Below are 26,731 nucleotides of genomic sequence, written 5' to 3'. Positions count from 1 at the left end.
AAGGGTCCCGGGTTCGATTCCGGTCAAGGGCATGTACCTTGGTTGCGGGCACATCCCCAGTAGGGGGTGTGCAGGAGGCAGCTGATCGATGTTTCTCTCTCATCCATGTTTCTAACTCTATCCCTCTCTCTTCCTCTCTGTAAAAAATGAATAAAATATATATTAAAAAAAAAAGTCTAGTCCCTTACATAGGGAGAAACTTTAGGAACTGTATTCAGAGATTTCAGGTGAGGGAAGAAAACCTTCCAGGTTTCTTTCAGAGAATATGGCTTCCGCTGGAGTCCAGCTGCATCTGGAGCTGCCCTCTTCCCTTGGCTGCTGTGACAGCTCCCCTTCTTGCATCTCTCCTCTTAGCTCTCAAATGTCTATTGTTGTCTTTGCTAAACCATCTCCTAGCCACCTTTCTTGCTTTTTGTCAGGCTTTTGTCCCTACTTCTCCCATTATGGAGCCTCCTTAATAATAACTGACCCCAGCACTCCAATCCCAGGGGGTCTTTCCTCTTGGACCAAACAATTCCTTAGTGTCAGAGCCTGGGGTCTCCAATCACACCCATCTCAGAGCACCCCCTCCCGGGAAATAAAGTGCAGGTAGTGATAGCAACCACTTAAAGTCTATTATTTATTGTGCTAAGTTATTTTATATTAATGAATATTCTTGTTATATACAGTAAAAGAAACAATTCAGGGACTCCACGATTCAATCACCAAAGACTGAAATAACATTCTGAAAAAAGGAGTAAGTCAAAATTAGGCATTCATGCAAGTACTTTATTTAAACCTTACTTGTCACCAAATTACAAGCCATAACAATAGGAATGTCCACGAATTCAACACAAGAAAAACATTTTTAATAAGCCAATCTGAGAAAGACAAATATCACATGATCTCACTTATTTGTGGAATCTAATGAACAAAATGAATTGACCAACAAAATAGGACCCGAAGTATAGAGACATGGAACAGACTGATATACCTTGATGTGGGGTTGGCGGGGGGGGGGGGGGGGGGGGGGTGAGAAGAGATAAACCAAAGAACTTATATACTTATAGGCATAGCCCACAGACACAGGCAATAGGGTAGTGAAGACATGGGGGTGAGTAGGGACTGGAAGAAGGGAGGTAAAGGAGTGGGGAAATGGGAGTATCAACAATAAAAGATATAAAAAGAAAAACATTTTTAAATAAACTCAGTCTTTATATACTAATTTGGAACCACCTACAAGACACATTAGGCAAAAGAACAATATGGGACAGTGTGTAGTTCACTACTACTTGTCTCAAGAGGAGAGATAATATATGTGTGTGTTATCTATATTTGTATTCATGCCTACTCTATATACCTGCATATGCATACACTACACACATGGCTTATACAATCCTATACTATTTCTGGAAAGACACAGTTGACACTACCACTGGCTACCTCTGAGGAGGGGAAGTGGGTGGCGGAGGGTCAGGGATGGGAAGCAGATTTTTCACTACACAATACTTCATACTTTTTAGCTTTGAACTTTGTGCAATTATTATCTATTGAAAAAGAAATTCTAAAACAAGCAGCAATAAGACATGCATCAAGTTCATCACCATCACATTAGGAAATACCCATGCTTACACTGTCATATAATTAAAAGACAAAAACATCTGAGTTCATCTTAACCACAATTACCAAACCTCAAATACACATTTCAGAAGGAAACGAGCACAGAACAGCCAGAGCTGGATGGTTTCTTTAAGTGGAGCTCCGTGGAGGCCCTAGCGTCTAATAGTCATCAAGGCCGAGCTTAGCAGCAAAGAGCGAGGTGATGAGGTCATCCCCAATTGTCAGAGCCAGGTCACGGGGTGTGTGGCCTCTAATATTCTTCTTTCGGATGCTTGCATTGCATCTGGGAAAGGAATGGGGGTGAACTGAAGACGTAGGCACTTGGACCTGAGGGCCTGGCTCTTCCCTGACACGGAGGCCAGTCTGGGAGCCTCCTGGTCCCACCTTCCTAATTCTGTCCCCAAGAGGCCACCATGACCCTCAGCCTCAAGGGTGGCTCTTAAAAGGGTGAGACATTTTGAGGGACTTTCTGATTTCAGATGTTCAATTGCCAATCCTGGCCATTGCATCAAAGTCCTACAACTAAAGGTGTTTAAGAGGTGGGCAACATTTTAATTGTGTTTTAAAAGCTCCTAGTGGCCCTAGCTGGTTTGGCTCAGTGGATAGAGCAGTGGTCGGCAAACCGCGGCTCGCGAGCCACATGCGACCGACACCCCCACTTCTTCTAACGCCACTTCTTCAAAATAGACTCGCCCAGGCTGAAAACCGACTTCTGCGCATAGGCCACGAAGTTTCAATCGCACTGTACGTGCGTGCCCACACATGGTATTTTGTGGAAGAGCCACAGTCAAGGGGCCAAAGAGCTGCATGTTGCTCGCGAGCCGCGGTTTGCCAACCACTGGGATAGAGTGTCAGCCTGCGGACTGAAGGGTCCCGGGTTCGATTCCAGTCAAGGGCACATGCCCGGGTTGCAGGCGTGATCCCCAGTAGCGGGCATGCAGGAGGCAGCTGATCAGTGATCCTCTCCCAGCATTGATGTTTCTATCTCTCCCTCTCCCTTCCTCTCTGAAATCAATAAAATATATTTTTTAAAAAGCTCCTAGTCCCAGAAGCCATGGTGAGTGGTGGCCCCCATTCACTGGACTAACTATATATTCAGGCACCAGGGCCCTCTGAAATCACCCCAGGTCAGCAGGGGGAGCACTGTGGCCCTCAGAAGTCTTCCCAAGCGCCAGGGAACTTACCCCAGCAAAGCAGCGATACACTCCCTTCCTGCCATGCCAAGCAGAGTTGCTTCATGAAGAGCTGTATTTTGGTACCTGTTTGGAGAAAAAAAATCACCCTGGCTAAAAAAACTGGAGAGGGAACACATGACCAAAGGGGCCTTGGTTTCACCCACTGACCTATTTAACAAACTGAGATAATCTCTTGAGTCTCCCTTCACTGCCGCTTCCCTTGGAGAAATACTGTGATGGTGGCTAAGCTGTGATGTTAGATAGAAAGTGAAACGTCTATGGACACATTCATTTTTTATTATGTACTTTTTAAAATTTATCTGACACATTCATATTTTAAAGTGAGAAACCCAACAAAGATCTGGTTTGTGGGTGATTTAACAAATGCTAATAAGTACTATTTTAGTAAATTTCCTACCAGAGTTTATGGAACATATTAGACACAGTCTCACCACTGGCGTGGACCTCTTGGGCATTGTCTATATCAGCGGTCGCCAACCAGTGGTCCGTGTACCACTGGTGGTCCGTGAGGTCTGAAAGGTTGGCGACCACTGGTCTATATGATAATAACCTTTCAGGGCTGAGGCTACTATTCCTTTATATATATAATGATTGATTTCAGAGAGGAGAGGAGAGGGACAGAGAGATAGAAACATCAATGATGAGAGAATCACTGATCAGTTCCTCCTGCACGCCTCCTACTGGGGATCGAGCTGCAACCCAGGCATGTGCCCTGACCAGGAATCGAACCATGACCTCTGGTTCAAAGGTAGACTCAACCACTGAGCCACACAGGCTGGGCGGAAAGCTCCTATGCTTGTGTAGGAAAATGACTTTGGCTTCAGTGAGTTGGGTTGTAGGCTATGAAAATAAACACCAATCTTAGAACCCACAGCAAGCTCTAGAGGTGAGACAGAGCATATTTTGCTGCACGCCAGACTGTCTCTCCACCTTGCCTGGCCAGGTTTGGCCCGGAGAGAGAGCAGTGGATGCTTGAAATGGAGGATGGGGTGATACCTGCATTCTAGAACTCATGGAAGGATCCTGATCAGAGATGGCAGGAGTGATGGTACACGGGAGTCACGACTGGACTAGAAAGGGGATGAACAATGGAAGTTCTGCATTCTCCCAGACCTGCTCTTTCCCCTGATACCACCACTCCATCCCCTGCACCTGCAAATATACCTGCAGCCATCAATTTGTCCCAAAGGAAAGAAAAATATGGTGGCCTCTTCTCTGAAAAAGGTAAGTAGTGCCTCCAGAAAAAAATCAGGTAAGCAATTGCCATGCCCAGAGGGAAGTCTTCCACTTGTCTCCATCTGAGAGCAGCTTCATCTACCCCCAAAACTCCCCAGTTAAAACAAAAAACAAAACAAAAAAACAAACAAATAAAAAACTCCCCAGTTGACCAACTCCTCTCAAGTACATAGAATCCCACTCATTTAGCCTATTCCCCATTTTAATATGGATAGACAACAAAGGATCACAGACATCTGAGAAAAACCAAAACATGCAACATAAATTTTTAAAAGACAAAATCTAATTGGTATCCTCAGAATGACTGAAGACAATATCAGACAAAAATATGAAAACAAAACAAAACATGAGGCCATGAAGAAGAAACAATAGACAGGGAGACAGAAGGAAAACAACCATGTGATGACAAAGGAAGAGATTGGAGTGATGCAGCTACAAGCCAAGGAATGCCAAGTGTTGCTGGGAACTACGAGAAGCTAGGAGAAGGCAAGGATAATTCTTCCCTGAAGGCTTCAGAGAAAATATGACCTTCTGACACCTTGATTTCAGACTTCTGGTCTCTGGAACTTTAGAAGAATAAATCTGTTGTTTTCAGCCAAAAAAAAAGGAAGAACAATAAGAACAAAAAGTAGCTCTTAGAAAGTAAACATGTGATTGTTGAAATTGAAAGTATTAAACAGGAAGGTTAAGAAAATCTCTTAAAAAAAGAGAAATATGGGTGAAAGTATATATATAGGAGATCAACTCAAGAGGTCCACCATCAAACTAATAGGAGTTCTAGAAGGAGAGAACAAAAAAAAAATGTAGAGATAAAAGAAATCTCCCATGAGCTGAAGAAAAACATGACTTTTTAGACTAAAAGGGCCAATAGGGTGAATGAAAAAGACACCCTTGTGAAACTTCTGAACATCAAGGATAAATGCTTCTAGAAAGAACAAATAGGTCACAAAAATTTGCTGTAAAATTTTCATGGCTATGTGGGATGCTAGAAAGAGAGCAAGCCTTTCTAAAACTTGAGGAAATTTTATTTTGAACACAAATTAATAGTAGTCAAAGTATTAATCAAGAGTGAAGACAGCCCTAACCGGTTTGGTTCAGTGGATAGAGCCAACGCCTGCAGACTGAAGGGTCCCAGGTTCGATTCCGGTCAAGGCCATGTATCTCAGTTGCAGGCATATCCCCAGTAGGGGTGTGCAGGAGGCAGCTGATTGATCAAGGACTCAGAAAGTTATTTCTACACACCCTTTCTGAAGAAGTTATCTGAGGCCACACTTTATCCTGACAAAGGTCAAAAGCAAGAAAGAGGAAAATGTAAACAATAACTACAGGTGAATTCCAAATAAAAATCCCACAATGACCATTGTACAGCAGGGCTGGAAAGCTATCAGGCAAAATCCAAATAGGAAATGTACCCCAAGAAGAATGTCTCTAAGAAGAACAACACTGAAAAAGTAAGAAGTGAGACAGGATTATGAATTTGGTAAAGCCATGTTCTTTTTCAAACCTGAAAAAAAACAAAAGCAATCATAAATTCAAGGAAAATCAAAGATACAAAAGTTATATGTTATTCATAGTTTATGAAAGAAGATGAAATGCAACAGAATTTTGAATAATTCATGGTGTGTAAAGAGAATCAATTTGGCATTTCTGGTAAGAAAATTTTACTTTGAGTGGCCTAGGGGTCATTATCTCAAATCCACAAAGAAGGAAATGTAATCACAACATACCTCTTAATTCTTCAATGAACAATATTTATATAGCTATTACAATGCAATTGCTCTTTGTGCTTCTCAACTATTGAAATCAATGATTGGAATAAATTATAATTAGGACATCTAATCACAAGAAATAGAAGCCTTCATTATGTTAACATGAGAAAATATAACTGATCAGCCTTGTAAAAAATAATAATAGAAATAAAAGAGTAATAGAAATTGTGAGATGGAAGGGGAAGAGGTAGAGGTAAATAAAGGTAGGAAGCAGTAATATACAGTTATATGCATTTATATACAAGGCAGTCAAGAGATACCTTTGAAAGATAATGGTCAAGGCCCTGGCCGGGTAGCTCAGTTGGTTAGAATATCGCCCTGATATGCCAAGGTTGTGGGTTTGATTCCCGGTCAGGGCACATACAAGAATCAACCAATGAATGCATACATGAGTGGGACAACAAATCTCTCTCTCTCTCTCTCTCTCTCTCTCTCTCCCTCTTACCCTGTCTCTAAAATAAATCTAAAAAAGATAGCAATCAAAATATGAGTTTAGGAACATTATTTATAGCAGGAATTAATAAAAGAACCAAAAATAGTAATAGAATGATTAAAACTGCCGAAACCGGTTTGGCTCAGTGGATAGAGCGTCGGCCTGCGGACTCAAGGGTCCCAGGTTTGATTCCGGTCAAGGGCATGTACCTTGGTTGCGGGCACATCCCCAGTAGGGGGTGTGCAAGAGGCAGCTGATCGATGTTTCTCTCATCGATATTTCTAACTCTCTATCCCTCCCTCTTCCTCTCTGTAAAAAGTCAATAAAATATATATTTTTTAAAAAAGAATGATTAAAACATGAATATGAGGATAGAAATAATCAGGTGGGGTCAGTGAAACAAATCATCATCTAGCATGGCAAGAATCAATAGATAATACCTAAGCATGATAAATCAGGAATTATCAGTTTAAGCATATTATTTAGTGACAGATGTAGCTGACTACCAAGAGAATTAAAAAATATTTCAATGTAGCTCTAGCCAGTTTGGCTCGGTGGATAGAGCATCAGCCTGTGGACTTGAAGGGTCCCGGGTTCAATTCCTATCAAGGGCACATGCCCAGATTGCAGGCTAAATCCCCAGTACGGGGATGCAGGAGGCAGCCAATCAATGATTCTCTCTCATCATTTATGTTTTTATCTCTCTCACCCTCTCCCTTCCTCTCCCTTCCTCTCTGAAATAATAATAAAAAAAATATATCTAAACAACAACAACAAAATATTTCAATGTAGTTGTCCCTGGGGACAAGAAATGGGGATTAAGAAGTGAGGACAGCCCTAGCTGGTTTGGCTCAGTGGATAGAGTGTTGGCCTGCGGACTGAAGGGTCCCAGGTTTGATTCCGGTCAAGGGCATGTACCTTGGTTGCGGGCACATCTCCATTGTGGGGTGTGCAGGAGGCAGCTGATTGATGTTTCTCTCTCATCGATGTTTCTAACTCTCTATCCCTCTCCCTTCCTCTCTGTAAAAAATCAATAAAATATATATTTTTTAAAAAGAAGTCAGGACATGATATTTCATTTACATAATAATCTCCAGGTCCCTCCATGCTGTCTCAAAGAGTAATAGATTATTTTTTACAGCTGCATAGTATTCCCTTGTGTACATATACCACAGCTTTCCAGTTAGCGAAAGACAAATATCACATGATCTCACTCATATGTGGAATCTAATGAACAAAATTAACTGATAAACAAAATAGAACCTGAGGCATGGAAACATGGAACAAACTCAGAGGGAAGAGGTCAGGGGCCAGGAAGAGATTAACCAAACAACTTATATGCATAGATTCATTGCCCATGAACACAGAAAATAGGGTGGTGAAGGCCTAGGGCAGGGTGGGAACTGGGTGGATGGCACAATGGGGATAAAAGGGAGGACATCTGTAATACTCTCAACAAAAAAGATAAAAAAAATAAATTCAGCAAAAACAAACAAAAAAAAGAAGTGAGGGCAGAGGAGGACTGCTAATCCCTTCTATAGTATTTGACTTTTCTATCATGTGCATGTCTTACTTTGATAAAATGAAAAAATTATTTGGCATGTAAGAATTGTTTTCAATAAACAAATACAAATTTTTTAAATCTTTCTGCAAGCCCAGGTGGTGTGGCTTAGTGGTTGAGCATGGACCCATAAACTAGGAGGTCATGGTTCAATTCCAGGTCAGGGCACATGCCCAGGTTACAGACTTGATCCCCAGTAGGGAATATGCAGAAGATAGCCGATCGATGATTCTCTCTCATCATTGATGTTTCTCTCTCTTTCTCCCTTTCCCTTCCTCTCTCTGAAATCAATAAAAACATATTTTTAAAAATCTTTCTGCCAGACTAATCATAAAGAAGGAAATCTCACTTTGGAACAACCTCTCCAATAGTCCTCTGTACCTAAAGCAAGTCTGTTCCAGACTAAGTCTGTGTCTCTGGTCCAAGGGGGTAGGTTTGGGTCCTTTCCTGACCACACCCTCTATTCTTCTACCTGGCTTTATTATCTTTGCAGCACTTATTCTCCGAAATTACTTATTCATTTGCCTGTTTATTGTCTGTCTCCTCCACTAAACTGTAAACTCCACAAGGGAAGGAATTTTGTCTTCCTCACTGCTGTATCTCCATTACCTAGACGATGACTGGCACATAGTAGGTGTTCAATAACCACTAGTGAAATGAATACATCCATGAAAAGAATGAACAGACAAATTAAAGGAAGAAGCATTGCCTCCAAGATTGAAGCCTATATGAGTTGCAAGAATTTCAGGTAAATATAACTATGACCCTCCCCATATAAATGTGGAAGGGTAATCCTCTGCTTTGGGCACCAGAATCTGAACTGTCCACTTAAATAGATGGCTCTCCATTTTCCAAAGTAAATGAAAAACTGAGTACTTTGACTGATTTTCACTGCAACAGCACTCTAAAAGCATCAAACACCCTAATGGTTCTGGATCTTATCTAGTTTTAAATCTTATCATGCACATGATTTGTTACTTAAATAACTTATTTGGCCAAGGCTCCTGGTGTCAAGCAAATCTGAATGGTGTTTTTCCTCCTATTTTCCCAGAGGCAATAGATGGAAGTGTCAAAGCAATGTGCCTTATGCCAGAATTTCCAAAGGTCTGCCCATTGGTTCTATGTAGTTTCTTCAAGCAACTAAGTTTTGGGGATCAGCCTTCATATTGTTGGTGGTGGTGTTGATGATATCATCACCACCATCATCATCATTTTTTAAAATCAGGTCAACATAACTGACCTCTCAGGTACAGGGGGAAATCCCCAGTGTCCAATAGCATTATGAGGCCATTTCTTTACCAAATGCCATGGTGGGCTGTCTCTTAAAAGCTCAATTCATATTAACACATTGCGGACGGATCCCAAGAATTCTTGTGTTTTCTATTCTAAGGCTTGTGGCCTTAAAAAGATATTAGCTTGTAAGAACATGTAATAAATAACTTCAAAATGCAATGGGGCCCTAACCGGTTTGGCTTAGTGGATACAGTGTTGGCCTGCAGACTGAAGGGTCCCAGGTTCAATTCTGGTCAAGGGCATGTACCTTGGTTGCGGGCACATCCCCAGTAGGAGGTGTGCAGGAGGCAGCTGATCGATGTTTCTCTTTCATCGATGTTTCTACCTCTCTATCCCTCTCCCTTCCTCTCTGTAAAAAATCAATAAAATATATTTTTTTAAAATGCAATGGGTATTTAATTTTAAAGCGTGCCTTTAACATTTATGTAAAACATTTTTTGTACTAGTTCAATAGAAACTTATCTGGCCACTGGGTAAAGCTAGCAATAAAACTACTGGTCTGCAATGTGTTAAGAACAGTCTCTATATCCTCACTATTCGAACTATGGTACCTGGATCAGTGGCATCCTCCTGGATCAACTGTATATGCATTTTAACAAGATCTTTGGGTGATTCATATGTGCAGTAAATTATGAGAAGCTCTTATCAAGTCCAACTTCTTAGAATTTGATATATTAAAAGACTAGTATAACATGCCCTTTCTTAATTATGAAAACTCAGGCCTAGGAAGACTTGGTGATATCTATTAAGAGTAGTAGAATACAGAACTTTCAATTGTATTAACCAGTTCTAACACCTTTCACCCTGGGTTTCATTGTGCGGTCCATATTTCCCATTCAAAGCCTGCTACCATTTATTAATGTCCAATTATTAGGCTCTTCCCAGAAACTACTAATACATGGTCTCATTTTCTCCTCCAACCAATTCTATAACAGTAAGTATTATTATCTCTATTTTATGGATATAAAGGCCGAGCAAGAAGAATATGCTCATTTTCTCTACATTTTGATCTCTTCTGCTCTACCTTGTCCTCTGTCACCACAGAGGAGTCTATGTGCTCTCTCTCCAAGAGCAGAATTTCCAGTGCTCAACTTCTAAGTTTACACTTTTCATGAGGTCTACTGGATTACTTCTGCCTGGATATCAGTCATTCTGATCATTTGTTCATCAACTCAGCACACATTTGAATGCCAGCCTGATGTCGCCATTTGTGCCAGGGCCAGGGTCCTCTCTCCAGGATACCAGTTGTAAATGCAGGCAGAGGGGTACACAGCATGTGATGGGAGCACTGACAAAGGATGTCGCAGTCACACCAGTGACACCAATCTCCTCCGTATCTTTCAGCTTTCCTTCTCCCTAGTAGCATATGGCTTAACTGTTTGCCACTTCACCCCTCAAGTCCCTTGGGTCTTTATAAGACACTTACCATTTGAACTTAGATATGCCGATGGAGTCGCCACATTTCCTAAGTGGACATATGATCGTCTTTCTTCACAATTCTCCCCAGTCTGAGAGCAGAGTGTGTATTCGATTTACAGTTTAGTTTTGGAAAATTATGAATTATGACTCTGTCAATTCTAATTTTGTATACTGCTCATCAAACAACTTAACTCAAATATGGAAAGTGGTGGGAGGGAGGGAAGAGGTGGAAGAGGGCATAGAGGGGATAAATGGTGGAAAAAATAAAATAAATATATGTAAGGTGTGCTAGATGGAATATACCTCCTTGTCAGAGCCCCATGCTTCAGAGTAGTTTGAGTTTGTTCCTCTGAATAGCGGTGTTCTCTCATCAGACCTTTTAGAACATGTTTTATACAGTAGTTATACCTTAGTGTTCCTGGAATTTGTATTTTAAAGAAATTTTACTCTTAACGAACAAACAACTCAAACTGTTTATTCAAATCTAAGCATCATAGTGGATTAAGGTACATCCTTTTTGTAAATCTTGAATTACCTAACAGAACAAATCTCCACAGCTGAACCTCTAAGAAGTAGACTGCGAGTTGCATTTTCTTCACCTGGAGCAGATCTGAGAGATTAATTGTCTGAAACTCCCGTGAAGAAGGGCAACTACTGTCCAAAACAGACAATCCTCTTCTGTGTCCTTCTCCCAGTGAGACCTTGAGTCTGTTTCTGAAGTCTGCGAAGAGGTATCAGCTTCGGTGGAGGATGTGTACCTAGCCTTTTCCTTCCTGTTGAATATGAGTTTATTCTGATAGAAATGATACAAACATGGTAAACAGAAACACTAGGGAGGCCTCTGCTACCTGCCAACCTCCTTAATGGAAGTGACCTCATGTGGAAGCCAACGGGGCTGCTTCTCTCCACTAGCCAAACGTGCCTGGGAGGGAAGGCGCATTTCAGTCCGGGTGTGCTGAGGACAGTTCACTGGGCCTCTTCTCCAGGACAGCCAGGTCTCCGCTGGCTTATACCTGAAGAGCAGTAGGGTGAATGGAAACTTGAGGTCGTGTTCCTGGATCCACAGAGATCCAGCTGTGGGGCAGAGGGCAGGCTGACCTAGGCCTAAATACTTCAAACTAACAAATATAAACCAGACTTGCATAATTTGGCTTCCAGTGGAAAAATCTGCTTTCCTCTACTGGCATAAACTGAAAAGGAAGAAGAGATCTCTGAGCTCTATTTAGGGGGAAGGCATTCAGTCTAGCTTCCCTCCCCCTCCCCATGTGAGCTAAATTCTGCTAATAGTACCCAGGAGCATGCAGTAAGAATGGCAAAGGGCTATTATACACCCTCGAGACAGATGGCATAACCACAGACTTAGTAGAAACGCAATGAGATCACATGGATAAATGACATGGTGGGTTCGAATGGTGATAAAGCAAAAATAAAAACCGAAGAACACCAAAGAAAACCAGTGAACCTGTTGCCCGTCCAGAATAGTTTCATCCTCTTAGCTGGGCTTTTCATAAAGCTAGAACTCATCAGACTTAAGCATCAGCTCAAAATGTGCTCAATATATTTTTGTATTAACCATAACATACTTAAATGCTACAAGAAAAGATTATCTGAATTATACAAATATAAACTATACCTTAACACAAAACAAGGTAGTAGTATTTTTATTGTTAATGATGATACAGTGTGGGATAAAGAAGTTGACAGAATATGATGAATGTGAACCCTAAGAAAACTTAAGAAAGTAAACTCCAGCCATCAAATGTTTACATCAGTGTGTCAAAATCCTTCTATAAAATAAAACTAAAACGGGGGTCATGCCTACTGGTATAGTATAGCTATCTTTCTGGGCAAAGACTGATAAAAATGCACATCTAAAAATTAAGAGGGATATATTTTGAATAAACACACTAGAAGAAATTTTGAAATAGAGAAGAACAGAAGCAAAACTACTGAACTTTTGTCCCCTATGCTGGCTTGAGATACTCAGCAGTATGATTCACTGACCTGGGCTTCGACCCTGACTTAGTAATAATTCAGAAGGCAGTAATGTTAGACACCTGGGATGCCCCTCAAGACTTCTAGTTCAACAGCTTGGTCAGCAGGATAGGCAGTTAACAGGAAGGACCCATACTCAAGGAATTTTCCACCCCAGGTTTCCTACTATTTGCAAGAGAGCAACAGGAACACAGGCTGGGAGAGGTCAAGAGGCAGGACAGCACCAAGACCAGGACAGTAGGTAACAAAGTCATCACACATGATGTGGTATCACTCTGTCCTGCTTCACAGCTGGGGAAACCAAGGCACCAGGAGATTATGTGGTGAACTCAGATGGACCCGTCTCCTCCCCAATGATGTTAACATGTGAGACAACTGTATATCATTTTCTCTGTGCATTAACTTCATGGGTATATTCCTATGGGGCTCTCTTCTCTTACAATTCAGATCATGACAAAACATTGCTTAACACCCTAAGCACTAAGAACCTGCCAGCCCCACAATAGTATAAATTCATGAATTAACAAAATGTACCATCCTTTATAAAAGCTACTAAAATTTAGGCAATCCAAAGGTCCATTTTGAAGATTTCGTTCTAACCAGATTTAGAAAATATGAGCTATTGAGTCTCTTACTAAGGTCACAATGGGTGCGGATGGTGCCTAAGTGGATGAAATTGCACAGGGCATGCATGTAGCTGATCCTGCTGCAGCAGAGCTCAAGGTACTGGCTGGCTGCCGCATGGCGCCAGAACTCTCCTCCATTGTGTCTCACTTACGGTCCCCACGGCCGCTCGAGGTCTGCTCCTCTCTGCACGAGGACTGGGATTGCTTCATGGTGCCTATTGATCACAGCCACGGTAATAACGGGTCGGTCTTCATTGTCACTGCAGTTGGGATCTGCTCCCTGCAGCACATGGAAAAGGACAAGCCTGCCACAAAACCCTGCACTCAGGAGCATCTAATCACCTTCTTAGACACTAACAAACATCCTCGATGGAACTAAACGGCTTTAAATCCACAGAGAAGGGAATCAGGAACCCCGAGACCCAGCAAAGAACAGACAGAGCTGCCATGTCACTCGGGTGGTAAAACTTCTGTTTCCACATCAGGAGGAGCAGGCACCCAGACAACCTTGCTTCTTTAGGAAACATGACGGTCACATGGGATCTCACAGACCAGGGATTCTGGCCACCTTCAGGCATGTTATTTGTGCTCATATGCACGTGTCTGCCTATTTCCTATGTAATAAAAACTAGCAGCAGGTAACAACAATTCATGTAAAGCTTTGGACTCGCCATTTAATCCATTCCCAGCATTAAAAAAATTAATTGGCCCTGTGATAATCACAACATTGAACAGAACTTCCATCTGAAAGAGACAGATGAAACATAGGCTGGAACCCCCAGGGAGACTTGCTCTTCGGTTGCACTTACTTCATCAAGCAACTGTTCAATCACAGAGACTCTTCCTTCCCCTGTCGGTCCGACTTCCTTCAGCAGGAGCCTGTTTTCGGGCTGCAGCATTACAGAATGTGGTCATTTCCACCGCCGCAAAATATTTTTACTGTCAAGTCCCTCTTACCCAGGCTCAACCCTCGAGGTAAATGTTTCCTCTCCAGGGTTAAGTTCTGAGCCCCAGGGACAGGGGAGCATGAGCATGATCGTGTGTGTGTGTGTGTGTGTGTGTGTGTGTGTGTGTGTGTGGTCTCCAACAGACAGCAGCACTGATAAACACACCTAATGTACATTTTCCTGGTCTTTGAAACACTGCCTTGATGAAGGATACCACACTCACATTGTTTTATATTATTAAGGACAGGGATGCAAGGAGAAATCTCACCAAAACCAAGAAACACCACACTGGTTTTATTATGACTATTTCTAGGAAAAGCAACCGGGTGAATCCTAAAATTTACTTTGCATGCTGTTATAAAATGCTCAAAGTCAGCCTAAGTAAGACAGCTCACAATACATGCTCACCTGAGGTGTGAGAGAACCAATAAAGTCGACCTTTTGCTTGGGGGGAAAATAACCTCTCATCTACCTATCTTCAGAAATCTGAAGATTTTATTATCATTATATTTTCAAAATGCAATGAAATTTATTTTTATATCATCTTTCCTTAAAGAGAAAGGATTGCAAATGCTGGTTACTGGAAGACTAAAGGAAGCAGTCTAGAAAGCAGGAGACATTACCTCTAGTAGGTTTCTGCCACTGGATCCCACCCAAGGGCGACTATGGGGTAGTTCCGGGACCACCATTTACCTGTTTATAAAGTGGAAGTAATACCACACCTCCCTGGCTCCCTGGAAGCCACGGGGATGAGGACACTGGCCAAGGCCTCTGAGCCTTCTGGAAGAAGATGCAAGGTCCACCCTGTGTCCTCCCAGTGAGCAGCTCAGAACAAGGTGCTCTAATCCACCGGGGGGCGGGGGCAGTTGTTTATACTGAATTCCATTCCGTATGGGGAAAATGTACTAGAATGTCAACCTCACGAGGTCTGAGACCTTTAAGGCTTTTGTTTATTTTCAACACCTAGAATTGCACCTAGAATAGATGTGCTCAAAAGTAATCACTGAATGAATGAACAGATGGTATAGCTTCTGTCACTTGTCCCCTAAAAGAGAATGAGAAGATAAAGGCACATAACACTGGGGGATTCAGATCACGAATAGAATAAGTGGGTAGAATTTCCAAAATGGTAAAATTGTTATGAAGTTTATGGAATTCTATACTTCTCTTATACTTACTGACAATATTTCAAACTGGGAGAAGGCAGAGTACAAGGAATCATAAGCAATTAAGTTTACAACAATTCTCAGGTATTCTTCCCAAATTTATTAGTGTTTGTGACACAAGACGAAGAGCAGAGTCCCTGCCTCCAGAGGAATCACAATGCAAGCTAGGCGGCGGGTATGTGCGTCCTGAGGACCCTGAGGGCCTGGCTTAACTGAAAGCTGGAGGGCAGGACTGACACTGTGTCCATCCCTATTGCCAGCTGGAGACCCAGGCTCTGGGCCAAGTACCTTTGTTCTCTGTTGCCAAGTACCTCTGTTCTCTGCTGCAGCCAAAGGACTGACTACAGGGTGAGGTGGTGGACGGAGCAAGGACACCTACTGTCTCTTTCTGCAAAGTTCCCACTGAAATTACTTAAACTCTCCCAGCTGTGGAAACTCTGAAAGGATGCCATCAGTGGATCAGAAATGGTGAGGAATCCAGAGATTGAAAATTGATGGGATCTGACTGACAAGGAAATCTAACCAAAGAAAAAACCCGGGTGAAAACCAGGGTGAGTGTGCTTTTTCAGGGAGCCCTGCGGATGCTCAAAGTTAATCAACCAGGAGGGTAGAAGCTGGGTGCTGGGCCGCATCATGTGTGTGTCATTAGAGGACTTGACTGTAAATAGCTGAGATGGCTGGTGTCCTCCTCTTCAATGCAAGGACAGAGGCTTTTGTTCTCTGCTTAAACCCTGATAACTACTCTCCAGAGAGTTCATGATTTGCCTCACAGGCACCTCCTGGGAGCACTGGGGCCCACGAAGGGCAGAGCCCCAACCTCTATGACAGACATAAGGAAGGGTCTGGAAGACAGCTCACACCGGAGTACTTTGCAGCACCACCCTCACCACCAGAGGAAAGGCCGTCTTGTGCTTTCTCCTGCCCCTGCCCACAACCCTTCAGGGAAGCCTGCCCCACGCATACCCATCCACCCACACAGAGACTCCAGACCCACCCATGCTGGGCACCCATGCCAGGTGCTTGTGAGAATCAAACTAGCTCTTCGTTTGTTAATGTGACCAGACAACCAAGGATCATCACATTTGAGACAAACCAAAAACAAGAACGAGAAAGATGGGCACACAGAACTGACACCAGAGGAAGAAGAGGTGATTCAGGACACTGATGAGAATTTTTAAATAATTCTAATTAATAATCTTGAGATATTTTAAAAGATTCCAAAAAATCAATACAAACTGTCATGAAAAAAAGGAACAAAAAATGAAAAAAAAATTCTTCCATTGAACAAAAAAATCTCAAAATAAAACATTAAGTAGACAGGCCAAAGAAGACATCTGTTAAGGACCAAGGGATACACATACTGTAAGCTGCTCCTTCCTTTCTTGAAATGTTCTGGTCTTGAAAGTCTTTGTCCTCTTGATTTTTTCAGTGGTATCGGAGGTGCTGTGGCAGTAGTCACTCACTGGAACGACAAAGAGATGTGAATCAAAATGATGCCCCCAGCCTCTCCCCACAGGTACAGAACAAGAGTCTAGTGCCATGCCCCTCAAGAGGATAAAATAAATTTTGTAGAAATTTCTGTTTGAATAAATCTGGTAGGAAGGATTCTGGTAGCCATTCATCTCAGTCCAGGATCAGAGAGGATGGGTGGGGGGGGGGGGGGGGAAGAATAGAAATGACTACAGTTTTAGGCCCCAGAGAGCACTCCACCCCTCTTTGTCTCCCCAAGCCTGTGAAAGACTCCAGAAGTCTCACCCCTGCCTTCAGGGAAGCCAGATAAATAAAATGGCTGGCACATGAAAGTAAGACATATGGTTGGGCTGGCAAATTTTAAGCAATTCTGACACCCTTGCCAAGTCTGTGTTCCTAGTCAATGGCTTTAAAATCAATGAAGGAGCCTAGGTGGTTTGGCTCAGTGGATAGAACGTTGGCCTGCAGACTGAAAGGGCCCTGGTTTGATTCCGGTCAAGGGCACATGCCTGGGTTGTGGGCTCAATCACCAGTAGGGGGTGTGCAGGAGGCAGGCAATTAATGATCCTCTCTCATCATTGATGTTTCTATCTCTCTCCCTCTCCCTTCCTCTCTGAAATCAATAAAATATATTTACAAATAAATAAATAAATAGTACCTATCGTACCAATGTTAATAGTAATATACTTATAAAAAATAATAAAATAAAATCAATGGAAGGGCACAACTTACCCAAGCTATACCTGCTGCCAAATATTCCGTGACCACCCTCGGTGACAGTGCTCAGAAAGTGGTCGCTGAAATTCATCGCCTTACTCAGGTAAAAGTTCTGGCCAATAAAAACATGCAAGCACCATGATGATGAGGCTGCTGTGTCCTAACACCTCCCTGCCAACCTGCTCCTCTTTCTGTTAATGACAACTCTGTCCACACCTGGACACCCTTCCTACAACTCCCTCACACCCAGGATGTTCTTTCATTCAGCCTCTTAAACAGGTCCTCAGTCTGGCCCCTCCTCTCGGTCATTACAGCCTCACACCGGGATTATCACAATAGCCTCCCAACAAGTTCCTGCCAGCCCACCTTCCATGTGGATGCCCTTCCTGCCAGCCCACCTTCCATGTGCTTAAAATGCTTCCGTGTCTTGGAATTAGGTGGCATGATGGGGAGGCTTAGGCTGTAGAATTTAAATCCTGGTTCTGTCACTTACTAGATTAGGGACCTTGGAAGAAGCAAGTTGCTTAACTTCTCTGAGACTTTCAGTTCCCTCACCCACAAAGTGGAAATATTATGACCTACCTCAAAGGGATGTTGTGAAAATAAAATGAGGTGGAACAGATGTTTATAAAATGAGGATAGATAATGCATAGGCCAGACTTGAAATCCTGTATCCACCCTACCTTCACGTGGCGGCTGGCTCCTGCCATAGGGAACCACCTGCTACTTTCTGAACACAAAGTGCAGGCTAAGAAAAAAACAGTGAACCTGGGCATATTTACTCCCCTTCTACTTGATAGATAGCATGTTGTAGATGCTATTGGTGCCCACCCAGTTCCCCCTAACTGGTCAGCTGCTGTGTTGGTTACTAACAGCTCACAGCTGACCCCCTTCTCCGGCCAACTGACATCAGTAGTTGGGTGCTGCCTTACTGTAGAAATTATGCCCCTCGCCTCCCTGCCTCAACTGGGGACAATTGTATGGTGTCATTCACAATCCAGAGCTCCTCACGGATCCAGGTAAAGCCAGACATTACTTGCGACCACTTGCTCATTTAGCTCCTTCCCCTGCCTTGTCCCAAGTCCTTCACTCCCCTTCTCCTGAAATACCTCCCTGACCTAAGCTCTGCTCTGGCCACACTGGAAACATGGCATTTAGTGCTTTACTTGGTTTCAAAGCGCTTTCATATGCATTATCCCCTTGGATATGCCCAGCCTCCCTTTGAGGTAGGCAGGGCCCATGAATCTATCTTAATTTTAAAGACATTGTTAACACCCTGCGAGGGATGGCCAGGACCTAATAAATAGTAGTTCCTCGCCTTTTCCTTGCCTTCTTTATCCATCTTCTCAATCCACTGATTCTTCTTTTGTATATTTTGACTTTTTGTCCACTGACACTAAAGCTGCCGATATCAATCAATATTTATTACACACTTACAGGCTCTGCGCAATGCCCCAGTCACCATATAGAGGGCAGATCAAAGGGGACATGGCCACAGCGGTTGGTTTCTTTTTTACAGGCAAACAGGTCATAGTACATATCAGCAAACAGTTTTGTCAGTCTTTCCCCAAAGCAGTTGTATCACAGACCTGTCATCAGATGTCAGTGAATAGAAATAAGCCTGAAAATCACAGGCCCAATCGGGTGGGTGACAATTCCTGTTCTCACTGTATCACTATGTGCCCGAATGCTTCTCTCAGGCTTAGCTCAGTTATTTACCTAATTCCATGAAAGTGTTGGCCTACATTCAAGTTCCATAATATTTGAAACTTTTCCTTTCTATGAATTACACAGAAACATTTCAATAAATCATAAGCCACAATTTAGTAGTTCAGTCAGTTCCCCAATAAATAACGTCTGAAGGTTTCACTCACCTTGTTTGAGACTTGAACATAATTCAGCCTGATGCTAACTTCATAGCCATCTTCGTGGACAGTAGCAGAAAGAAGCTTTTAAAAAAGTATGAGAGAGGAGTCACAACTCTGGGTATGGAACTCAGTGCCCTGAGCTACAACAAAGAAATTCTGAGATGTTAAACTGTAAATTTAATCAAATATTTAATTAACACAAAATAAGGCAAAAAAGATAAACAGGACAAAAACAGAACAAACAGCAAAATTGCAGCAACAAATCTAGCCATATTTATAATTTCATTAATTATAAATGAACTAAATAAATACTCTAATTAAAGAGCAGAGACTGCCCTGGCTGGTTTGGCTCAGTGCATAGTGTCAGCCTGTGGACCGAAGGGTCCTGGGTTCGATTCTAGTCAAGGGCACATGCCCGGGTTGCAGGCTTGGTCCTCACGGGGGGTGGGGGGTGCGGGAGGCAGCCGATTGGTGATTCTCTCTCATCATTGAAGTTTCTCTCTCTCCCTCTCCCTTCCTCTGTGAAATCAATAAAAATACATTTTTTTAAAAAAGAGCAGAGACTACCAGAATGGATAAGCAAAATCCAAATTTATACAAGAGACATGCTTTAAGTTTAATCAAGCCCTATGGCTGGATGCCACCACCTTGGAAAAGGTGTCCTGGAGGCCAGGTCTTGGCAATCAAAGGCAATCCTACATACTAAAAGCATAATATGCAAATCAACCGAATGGTGGAATGACCAGTTGCTATGACGCGCACTGACCACTAGGGGGCAGACGCTCAACGTAGGAGCTGGCCTCCCCCGCCCCCCGTGGTCAGTGCGCTCCCACAGGGGGAGCGCCACTCAGCCAGAAGCTGGGCTCACAGCTGGTGAGTGCAGCAGCTGTGGCAGGAGTCTCTCCCGCCTCCACTGCAGGCAGTCAGTAAGGAGCAAGTGGTCCCAGACTGCAAGATCCCTGACTGTAAGAGGGATGTCCGCCAGCTGGCTTAGGCCCGATCCCCCTGGGGACATTCCCCGACAGGTCCCGGACTGTGAGAGGGTGCAGGCCAGGCTGAGGGACCCCTCCCCTCCCCTCCCCAATGCACCGGGCCTCTAGTATATTATAGTTGAGCAGCTTTCTCTGTAAGCGGTGGGAGGGATTTAGATCAAACCAGAGATCAAGAGATCAGCAAATGCTTTAAGGATCATATAGTAAATGTTTTAGGTTTTGTAGGCCATAGAGACTCTGTCATGAATACTCAGCATTGCCATTATAACACAAAAACAGCTACAGAAATTAAGTAAATGAATGAGTATAGCTGCAATCTGATAAAACTTTATTTATAAAATTGGATGGCAGGCTAGAATTGTCCCACAGGCCATAGTTTGCAGACCCCTGGATTAGGCCAAAAAACTAATAAACTATCAAAATAGATGGTCAAAGGAAATTGAGCAATACTTGACCATGGAATAGTTTCAATGTTGGCCTTTTAGTCGCAGAGAAGCAGACAGTCTGATTTTCAAAGGTTCCTCTAGTCTCGTGACAGAGGAACAGGCCTTCTTACAAGGCGTCTCTTTACAACAGCAGATAAAGGGCATGATGTTTGGGGTTTGACAGACCTGCTTCAAAGCCTGAATCCCCCCGAGACTTGGCAGTGTGGTTCTAGGGAAGTCACCAAACCTCTCTGAGCCAGTGTCCCTGGGTGTCAGGTAAGGTTTGTTCTGATTTTCTACTGCAGTGTAAAAAATCCCAGACTCAGCCACATCAAACAACTCCCATTTTTACATGTTCATGGATTCCAATGGGGCCCAGCAGCAATGGCTTGTTTTTGTTCCATACATCTGAGGCCTCAGCTGCAAAGACTCACATGGCTAGAGGTTGCTTCATGTTTGGGAACTGGAATGACCTAAAGTCTCATCACTCATTGCCTGAGCTAGGATGACTCTAGGATTGAATTCATCTGGAGCTGCAGATGGGTGCACCAATGTGGCCACGCCCTGGGCTTGGGTTTCTCACAGCAGGAGGGCTGGGCTCCAAGGAGTTTTGAGATGAGCATGCCAAACCAGAGGAAGCCACGTGCCTACATGACCACAACTTGGGACTCCCATAGCATCATTTCTTACATACTCCTGCCCAACAGTCACAAGCCCACCAGACTCAAGGTGAGGAGATACAGATTCCATCTTCTAAAGGGAAGACTGTCGAAGAATCTGTGGCCATGTTTTAAAAAACTGCCACAGTGCTAATACTCCTACCTTGCAGGTTTGTTTTGAGGACTAGAGATGATAAACATGATACATATATTGTTATATGGTTAAATCTCATAATATAGTGTAGAGTTTAAGAAGACAATTTGGCTGGATTAATCTATTCTGGGTCATTTAGCTCTGACCATCAGGATTTCCACAGCATGTGGATGCTCACAATTTACTGCCTTAGGTCAGGTGCCCAGGAGCAGAACCTATGACAAGACTCACGTGCAGGTGATTTATAAAGGCAGTGCCTGCAGGGGAGGATAGTAAGGAAATGTAGAAAGCAGGACAGGAAAGAGAAAGGAGCCAAGCAAAGAACAATTTCAGGTGAAGTTGGCGGAGGGTACTTCAGCCTGATCCCATGGGACACTGTGAGGTGGAAGTTCCATTCAAAGTCCACTCACCTTTCCCATCCTGGGTTCGGCAATCAAGGCCCGGAATTCAGAGTTGTTCTGAGTATAAGCCCTGAGGTGAGCAGAGATGTGATCCAACTGTTTTCTCCAGTATCCTAAAGAAGAAGAGAAACCCATCCACATGGTTAATTCTTCTGAGGCTAAGAAAGAAAATGCTGATGTGGATCATGTATTCTCAGAAAGGTTGTTTTCCTTTGCCAAACTTTGTGATGGTTCTTACTTACTTTAACCTCAGCTATGTACTATAAGTTCCATTTTTGTTCCCAGATTCTTTTTACACACGATTAATTATAGAATATTCTAGAGTCTCAAAAGAACATATTTTGATTTTTGCGTATTGGGTCTTTTTCATTTATTCTTCTAAAATTATGTTTAAAGTAACCATATTGAGATATAACATTAGTAAAATGCACCTATTTAAAATGTACAATTTGAGCCCTGGCCAGGTGGCTCAGTTGGTTGGAGCTTCATTCTATACACCAAAGGGTTGCAGGTTTGATTTCTAGTGAGGGCACATATCTAGGTTGAGGGTTTAATCCCCATTTGGGGTTCGTACAGGGGACAAGCGATCAATGTTTCTCTCTTTCTCTCTCTCTCTCTCTCTCTCTCTCTCTCTCTCTCTCTCCCTCCCCCTTTTTCTCTCTCTAAAGAGATACCCTGGATGAGTATTAACATATATGTTTACATAACCTGTATATAAAATTTACAGTTTGAACTTTTGCAAATGTATACATCCCTATCAATATGCAGAACTCTTGAACATCTCAATTACAAAAGACAAGCAACCGAATTTAAAAATGGAAAAAGGATCTGAATAGACATTTCTCCAGAGAAAAAATATAATGGCCAAGAAGCACATGAAAAGACAATATCATTAGTCATCAGGGAAATATTAATTAAAAGCACAATGAGGATGCCAAAACCGGTTTGGCTCAGTGGATAGAGGGTCGGCCTGCGGACTCAAGGGTCCCAGGTTCGACTCCGGTCAAGGGCATGTACCTTAGTTGCGGGCACATCCCCAGTAGGGGGTGTGCAAGAGGCAGCTGATCGATGTTTTTCTCTCATCGATGCTTCTAACTCTCTATCCCTCTCTCTTCCTCTCTGTAAAAGATCAATAAAATATATAAAAATAAATTAAAAAAATTAAAGCACAATGAGGGACCACATCGCACCTACGAGGATGGCGACAATGAAAATACAGTAAGTGTTGGCAAAGATGTGAGAAATCAGAACCCTCATACAGTGCTGGACAGAATGTAAAATAGTGCAGCCACTTTGGAAAGTAGTATGGAAATGTTAAAACATGATGTTATCATTTGGTCCAGCAATTGCACTCCTATGTATATACCCAAGAGATATGAAAACATGATCACAGAAAAACTTATACATAAATGTTCACAGCAGTATTATTCATAATAACCAAAAGGTGAACAAAACTCAGATGTCCACCAACTGATAAATGAATCTACAAAATGTCATAAATCATTATAATAGATTATTATTCAGCTATAAAAAAGAATGAAAAGCTAAAACATGCCAAAATATGGATGAACCTTGAAAACATTATACTAGGTGAAAGAAGCCAGTCACAAAAGACCATATATGCTTCCATTTATATAAAATGTCCAGAACAGGTAAATCCATAAGCATAGAAAGTGGATTCATAGTTGCCAAGCACTTGGGAGAGGAGATGTGGGAAGTGACTGCTTAAAGAGAATAGGGTTTACTTTGGCGTGATAAAAAGTTCTGGACATAGAGTGGTGAAGGTTGTATAATATTGCTAATGTACTAAAGCTTGCTGAATTGTACACTTTAAAATGGTTAAAAGGGTGAATTGTTATGTCAATGTTACCACAATAACATAGAGATAATAGCAAACAGCAATAACGACACAGGTTAACATTTCTGCCATAATAGAAGTCCATGTGTGCTATTTAATTTACAGACTAGATGAGGGGACTGTGAGTCAAAACATCACAATACTAAATGTTAAAGGAAGAGCAGTTTAATTCAAATTACTTTAAAAAAGTAAAATAAAGAAACTTATTTCTTATATATAAAAATAAATCTAAAGGAAGAAAAATTGAGATTTTCTTTCAAAGAAAGAGTGAGTGAGTTCCCTCCTGACAAGAAAGCATATTTTTATCCTCACCTCTTCCTGGGCTGACGGCTGTAAGGAGAGGCTTATGGTCACTCATTTTCTCCTGCCTCTGCTGATGAGAAGCCATTTCCAGTTCCTTTTTTGCTAGTAGGTTGCCAGATGGGTAGAACAGGCCAGTGGTCTGTGTACCTACATTCTTCTTAGTCCCATCATGTTTGGATAAAGAAACATTTAGGGACTGCCAAGCAGATCGGGACTACAAATGAGGCAGAAACATAAAATATTATAATATAATTTAATTAATCCTTCAGATTACCCACGGAAAACAATTGTAATCAGAAGTAAAAGTATCTCAAAAAACAACAACAACAGTATTTTAACCTAAAAGGGTTTTCAGCCCTTGCCTCATCTTCCTTTCTTCTGTTTTCCCAGCAACTCCTAGCCCCATCCCTTGGCCACTTACTGTCTCAAATTCAGCAAATTAACTGATGTTCCCTGTCCTGCCTGAGGCCTGGAAGATATCTATCTTCCCAGCCCTGCACTTCATTAAAGCACAGACTTTAGCCGAAACCGGTTTGGCTCAGTGGATAGAGCGTCGGCCTGCAGACTCAAGGGTCCCAGGTTCGATTCCGGTCAAGGGCATGTACCTTGGTTGCGGGCACATCCCCAGTAGGGGGTGTGCAAGAGGCAGCTGATCGATGTTTCTAACTCTCTATCCCTCTCTCTTCCTCTCTGTAAAAAATCAATAAAATATATATATAAAAAAAAAAGCACAGACTTTACTATCCATCCACACCCAATCTCTGGGCACCAATATTTCCTGTGAAATAGTCCCCTGCGTCTGGACCTGAGGTCATAAGAAAACCAACATGTAAGGTTATCTAGGTTGTACACTGCATCTAAAGTGGTACTATTCACATAGTGGACATGATATATTTGCATATTTATTAGGATAATTGGGGTGGATAGAAAATGTCTTTCTAACAAAATTAGTATATTATAATTAATTTCCAACAGATGGCACTCAAGTGTCTTCAGGAAAGAACACATTTGCACAAAGGTGCCATGTAGACTATTGGCAGTCCCAGAATGTATAACCCAATTTGGATTAAGAAGGCTATGAATTTCCTAAAAATGAACACAAAGTTACTAAGTGCATGTGCATTTGCTCTAATAATTATCAATTCTTCTAATGAAGAAATACGAAGAAACCTGAAGTATTCATATAGCTTATAGAGAAATTCATGAAAAGCTAACACAAAGCTGGTGAGTGTTTAAGTCCTTCTGAAAATAACCTCGTGAAAATTTCCTCAAACCATGTCCAATTTTTATAAATGGAAAAAGCAATTTGATATGCCTGATCTAAGTTTCTAAAATATAAAAGAGCCTTGGGGAAAGTTCTTGATGTGCTACATAAGACATCCAAGAGAAGTACTTTCTATCTCATATACGTATTTTATTTTATTATTTTTTAAAATATATTTTATTGATTTTTTACAGAGAGGAAGAGAGAGGGATAGAGAGTTAGAAACATCGATGAGAGAGAAACATCGATCAGCTGCCTCTTGCACACCCCCTACTGGGGATGTGCCCGCAACCAAGGTACATGCCCTTGACCGGAATCGAACCTGGGACCCTTGAGTCCGCAGGCCGACGCTCTATCCATTGAGCCAAACCGGTTTTAAATCCACTTCTCCTAAAAGATATTGTATCTGTTGCCTTGCAAATGCAATTAGACTTCAATCTATGGTAAATAAATGATATATATTTGATTTGTGAAGAAATCACTCCAGTGTTTAAAACCCAAATTAATTAATTTTATTCCCACACCTAGTTGAAAAATCCATGTGAAAGGTCTAAATGTTTTGGCTCTCTTTCCCTGGGTTAATTCATAGAGTAGAGTACACAAATTCACATACAGCCTCTTCCCACGCACCAGTTCTTACAGTGGAGGCCTTACCTCAGCAAAATGGCCCGGCTCTCCAGCAGCTAGAGCCCGGCTATTGTCCACGCTAAGTTTTGCCAAGGACTTCAGGTAAATACCACAGGAGCCACAGAATCGGGCAGATGGGTGATTGTTGGCCCCACATTTGAGGCAAACAGAGAAGCAGGTAGCAACGACAGGCTAGAGGACAGAAAATATTTTTATAATTTCATATATATTAGGGTCATACTTTTCCCATATAAATTATTTCCATACCAGTCATCAAAATAATACATGCCCATACCCTCTATCCCTGCAATTCTACCTTTTAGAATAAATGTGTATTTTATCCCATGGATGGACAAGTACACACAGAAGTGTATTCAAGACCATTCCCTGAAGGATTGTGATTTTAGAGAAAATAACTGGAAACAATCTAAATGTCCAGCAAGTGAGTATGGCTTAATTATATCATGGTACATACAGATAGTGAAATATTATAAAACGCTGAAAAGAATGAGGAGGTTACTAACTAGATATATTGCTATGTGCAATATATCTAAACTACCACCAGTTTACTTATTAATGCATTGAATGGCTGAAAGAACAGCTCACAAACTAGGTAACAATGATTGCTTCTAGGGAAAGGAGCTGTGGGACTGGGATGAGAAGAAAGACCTTCACTAAATCTTCTGTATTATTTACATGAAACACTCAGATAAATAACTTTGAGTGTTTTGTTAAAAAGGTAAGCAGACAATT

General features: G+C 42.1%; 1 protein-coding gene across 3 annotated transcripts in view; it reads right to left on the bottom strand.

Moving 5' to 3' along the window:
* Positions 1 to 826: 826 nt before the first annotated feature.
* The window catches only part of DZANK1 (double zinc ribbon and ankyrin repeat domains 1), a 65,692-nt gene continuing 39,787 nt past the window's right edge, over positions 827 to 26,731 (bottom strand). For 2 of the 3 annotated variants that reach the window (XM_079784746.1, XM_079784747.1), the window contains 10 exons: positions 26,006 to 26,170; positions 24,097 to 24,301; positions 21,936 to 22,039; positions 19,302 to 19,376; positions 17,443 to 17,539; positions 16,602 to 16,702; positions 13,937 to 14,017; positions 13,280 to 13,407; positions 2,784 to 2,858; positions 827 to 1,882 (listed from right to left, as the gene is read on the bottom strand). In XM_079784746.1, the coding sequence (XP_079640872.1) occupies positions 1,759 to 1,882; positions 2,784 to 2,858; positions 13,280 to 13,407; positions 13,937 to 14,017; positions 16,602 to 16,702; positions 17,443 to 17,539; positions 19,302 to 19,376; positions 21,936 to 22,039; positions 24,097 to 24,301; positions 26,006 to 26,170 (1,155 nt within the window). In that variant the 3' untranslated portion in view covers positions 827 to 1,758. The remainder of the gene's footprint in view (positions 1,883 to 2,783; positions 2,859 to 13,279; positions 13,408 to 13,936; positions 14,018 to 16,601; positions 16,703 to 17,442; positions 17,540 to 19,301; positions 19,377 to 21,935; positions 22,040 to 24,096; positions 24,302 to 26,005; positions 26,171 to 26,731) is intronic. The other variant, XR_013814222.1, reaches the window with a different exon arrangement.

This window comes from Cnephaeus nilssonii (genome assembly GCF_951640355.1).
Source record: "Cnephaeus nilssonii genome assembly, chromosome: 11".
Classification (NCBI taxonomy): Eukaryota; Metazoa; Chordata; class Mammalia; order Chiroptera; family Vespertilionidae; genus Cnephaeus; species Cnephaeus nilssonii.
Note: the sequence above shows the minus strand (reverse complement) of the source record. Positions and strands in the feature narration are given on the sequence as shown.